This window comes from Leucopleurus acutus (assembly GCF_964270905.1).
Source record: "Leucopleurus acutus genome assembly, chromosome: 1".
NCBI lineage: Eukaryota > Metazoa > Chordata > Mammalia > Artiodactyla > Delphinidae > Leucopleurus > Leucopleurus acutus.
Window position 1 is genome coordinate 1711417 of NC_139142.1, and position 4081 is coordinate 1715497.

At 67.9% G+C, this 4081-nt stretch overlaps 1 protein-coding gene across 1 annotated transcript; it reads left to right on the top strand.

Moving 5' to 3' along the window:
- The first annotated feature begins 433 nt into the window (after positions 1-433).
- CKB (creatine kinase B) lies at positions 434-3764 on the top strand. Its single transcript, XM_082832861.1, has 8 exons — positions 434-481; positions 782-986; positions 1193-1347; positions 1421-1553; positions 1898-2069; positions 2817-2940; positions 3166-3355; positions 3447-3764. The coding sequence occupies exons 2-8, from the start codon at positions 794-796 to the stop codon at positions 3623-3625; spliced, it is 1146 nt and encodes a 381-aa protein (XP_082688987.1). The 5' UTR covers positions 434-481; positions 782-793; the 3' UTR covers positions 3626-3764.
- Positions 3765-4081: the final 317 nt, after the last annotated feature.

The window sequence follows — 4081 nt, forward strand, 5'->3', positions numbered from 1 at the left end:
CGCCTGGCCCCTCGCCGCGACCACCGCGGGGACTGGCAAGACGAGGGAGGGCAGGAGCCATGGTGCAGACAAGCCCGAGCGTCCTCAAGTGCCTGGTGGCCCTCCTGCCTCGGTTTCCCGCTAGGAGGCAGGCGGGGGGGTGGGGGTGGGGATCCAGAATGTCCAAGGGCCTGAGGTTCCGGCTTCGGGATCCTGGGCGGGCGTGGGGTAGGGTAGGCGGGCTGCGCGGGGTTCCGGCGAGGGGATAGTCGGGGTGGGCTGCCTGGGGCGGGGGGCTCTGGGGGGCTGCGGGCGGCGGACAAAGCGACGTCACAATCCCGTAGCGCGGCCCAATGGAATGAATGGGCTATAAATAGCGGCCAATGGGAGGCCCGCGTCGCGTCCCTTAAGAGCCGCGGGAGCGCGGAGCGGCCGCTGTTCGCCTGCGCCGCGCCCTGAGCTGCCGACCGACCGAGAACCCCCGCCCCCGCCCGGCTGCTCAGTGAGTGGGCCCGAGGGCGGGGGTGTGGGGGTGGGTCGTGGGGCACCGGGGCAGGGGCGCTGCGCATGGAGGGGGCTCGGGGGCCGCGGCGTCGCGCGCTCCCGGCACGCAGGGGCCCGCCGCCTGGAGCGGGCGCCAGGCCGGGGGTCCTGGGCGATGTGGTAGCCCCCTGCGCGCAGTGCCGACCCCGCTGACCTTGGCCGCGCCCCGGGCGACCGGTGCCCGGGTCCCTGGGTGGTTAGCAGGTCCCCAGGAGGCCCGGAGCCTCGGGTGCCCGCTGACCCCCGCGTCTCCCCGCAGCCCGCCGCCGCCATGCCCTTCTCCAACAGCCACAACACGCTGAAGCTGCGCTTCCCGGCCGAGGACGAGTACCCCGACCTCAGTGGCCACAACAATCACATGGCCAAGGTACTGACCCCCGAGCTGTACGCCGAGCTGCGCGCTAAGAGCACGCCGAGCGGCTTCACGCTGGACGACGTCATCCAGACTGGCGTGGACAACCCAGGTACGCGCACACCAGTCCCGGGGTCAGGGTGCCAGCGCCGTATCCGCGGGACAACCCGCGGCTAGGGCCCAGAGCCCCCCCCCCATGCCAGTCCCCCTCGGGCCAAAGTCCGGGCGCCCTCTTCCCGCGCACAGCCGCGGGGTCCTCGGCGGCTCGCTGAGGCCTGGCAGTGACGTCACTGTCCCCACTCCGCGGCCCCCCCACAGGCCACCCCTATATTATGACCGTGGGCTGCGTGGCTGGCGACGAGGAGTCGTACGACGTGTTCAAGGAGCTCTTTGACCCCATCATTGAGGATCGGCACGGCGGCTATAAGCCCACAGACGAGCACAAGACCGACCTCAACCCCGACAACCTGCAGGTGCCGGGCGGCCCGGGGCGGCGGGTCGGCCTGGGGAGGGGTCTCCCGGAGCTCACCTCTGCTTGGCCCCCAGGGCGGCGACGACCTGGACCCCAACTACGTGCTGAGCTCGCGGGTGCGCACGGGCCGCAGCATCCGCGGCTTCTGCCTCCCCCCGCACTGCAGCCGCGGGGAGCGCCGCGCCATCGAGAAGCTTGCCATCGAAGGTAAGGGTCGGGCCGGCCGGGCCACGGTCCCGGTCCCGGTCCCGGCCCCTGCCGGCTTGTTTACTAGTCACCCGAGCCGCCGCCGACGCCGCGCTCTTATCTGCGCTCTGGCTCCGGTTTCCCGGAGGGACCGAGGCCCAGCCCCGCGCTTACAGCGTCCTGGGGCCCGGCGAGGGTCGGCTTGGGGCGGGTCACCGGCTCGGCCCGCCGCCCAGACCGGGAGGACTGGACTCCAGCCAAGCCGAGCGGGCATGGGGAGGTGGGGCGGATCCGTGTCGCTAGGGGTGGTGGCGGTGTGGGACAGGAGCCCACCCGTTTGTCCTCCTGAGCGCGCCCCTCCGCAGCCCTGTCGAGCCTGGACGGTGACCTGGCGGGGAGGTACTATGCGCTCAAAAGCATGACCGAAGCGGAACAGCAGCAGCTCATCGACGACCACTTCCTTTTCGATAAGCCTGTGTCGCCCCTGCTGCTGGCCTCAGGCATGGCCCGCGACTGGCCGGATGCCCGCGGCATCTGGTGCGTACTCCCCAACCCCCCTCCCCGCGGGTCCCCACTCCCCCACTTCGTCCTCTCCCTGGCGAGGCCGAGGAGGAAGAGGGAGGGGCCGCGCTCCTGGGATGGGTTTGGTGCCACCCAGGCCTCCTTGCAGGTGACCTCACCTCGAACGAAGGTAAGTGAAGGACCCCGGCTAGTAGAGGCCTCAGCCTCTCAGGATCTTAGAGGTGGGGGGAGCAGTCGTGTTGGCTTTCCTCCTCCACCCCCCTCTGGGGAGCTGGAGCTTCTTGTTTTCTCTCCTTTCCCACCCGCTTCCCCGCGGGGAGTCAGTCAGGTGCTGGGTGACGCAGACGCTTCCTCGAGTGGGCGGTGGGGGAGGAGGGCTTACAAGCTCCTGTTCACACTGTGCGTGTATCCTGGGGCTTCCGCGCCCAGCTACAGCGCATCCCCCTGTAGGGGGGCTGTGCTGGCTGCCTCTGCCCCTTATCCCCTTGGTGGGGACCACACAGTACCTGATGGGCAAGCTGGGGAAGCAGCTCAGGCCTCTCTTTCTGTCCCCTCTCTGAGCTGTCCTGGCCTCCCTCCGTGCCCCCAGGCTGTTGACGGGGCTGGAGTCCGGGCAGCGGCCCCCACTCCGGGGTACAGCTGGGATGAGCACCCCAGGGACCTGGGAAGTGCCTCTGCTCTGGGGACCCCCTAGAGTTTTTTTTCTGGATGTGCCCTGAGACCACAGTCCAGGGAGGAGGCTTGACTGTGCCCCTCCCCCAGGCACAATGACAATAAGACCTTCCTGGTGTGGATCAATGAGGAGGACCACCTGCGGGTCATCTCCATGCAGAAGGGAGGCAAGATGAAGGAGGTGTTCACCCGCTTCTGCAATGGCCTCACCCAGGTCAGGCCTGGCCCCCGCCACCTGGGCTGGCACAGTGGGGGCTGGGTGCCAGGGAGGGGGCAGGGCCAGGCCCCCCGGTTCAGGCAGAGATGTAGGTGCCCCATTAACCTCCTGGGGAGTCCAGGTCTCAGTTGCCTCAGGGTCCTGCCGGGGGGCTCCCGGGTCTCAGCTGGTCCCCTGGGGCATGTCTCAGCCAGGCCTCCCCTCTCACACCTCCACCTCCAGATTGAAACGCTCTTCAAGTCTAAGAACTACGAATTCATGTGGAACCCTCACCTGGGCTACATCCTCACCTGCCCGTCTAACCTGGGCACAGGGCTGCGGGCAGGGGTGCACATCAAGTTGCCCCACCTGGGCAAGCACGAGAAGTTCCCGGAGGTGCTCAAGCGGCTGCGGCTTCAGAAGCGAGGCACAGGTGAGTGGGGTGGGGCGCCTGCAGGCACCCCTCTCTGCCGGAGCAGCCCACCCTCCCCCACCCAGGCCTGCTGACCTGGCTGTCTCCCCAGGCGGTGTGGACACGGCTGCCGTGGGCGGGATCTTTGACGTCTCCAACGCAGACCGCTTGGGCTTCTCGGAGGTGGAGCTGGTGCAGATGGTGGTGGACGGCGTGAAGCTGCTCATTGAGATGGAGCAGCGGCTGGAGCAGGGCAAGGCCATCGATGACCTTGTGCCTGCCCAGAAGTGAAGCCCTGGCCTGCATCTGCCGCCATCTCCAGCCCTGCTGCTTCCTAACTTATTGTCCGGGCAGTGCCCACCATGCACCCCTGAGGCTCGCCATTTGGCGGCTGAGCCCTTAGCCTTGCTGTAGAGACTTCTGTCGCCCTTGGTAGAGTTAACTTCTGTGATGGCTGAGATGTTGCTGATGCTGAAATAAACTAGGGTTTTGGCCTGCCCCAAGTCTGAGTGGTGCCTCCCCTTTCCAGGGGCAGCCCAGGGCTCAGCAGCCAGGCTCTGAGGCCTGAGTCTTGGGTCTGCCCTTTGTACTTCACTGTAAGCTGGGACAGTAAGTGATCAGGAGGCAGGCACCCTGCTGTACCCACCTAGTCCTGTTCCCTGAGCCTCTCCGCCATCCTGTCTACTTGGCTTCCCTGCAGGCCTGGGGTGGGCTGGTGGGGGAGGGACAAGAAGGGGGAGGAGCTCC

Bases quoted from the DNA above. Each gene is read 5' to 3' on its own strand.
- CKB (XM_082832861.1), top strand. From the start codon at position 794: ATGCCCTTCTCCAACAGCCACAACACGCTGAAGCTGCGCTTCCCGGCC. The intron at 987-1,192 runs GTACGCGCACAC...GCCCCCCCACAG, and splicing joins GACTGGCGTGGACAACCCAG to GCCACCCCTATATTATGACC. The intron at 2,941-3,165 runs GTCAGGCCTGGC...CTCCACCTCCAG, and splicing joins TCTGCAATGGCCTCACCCAG to ATTGAAACGCTCTTCAAGTC.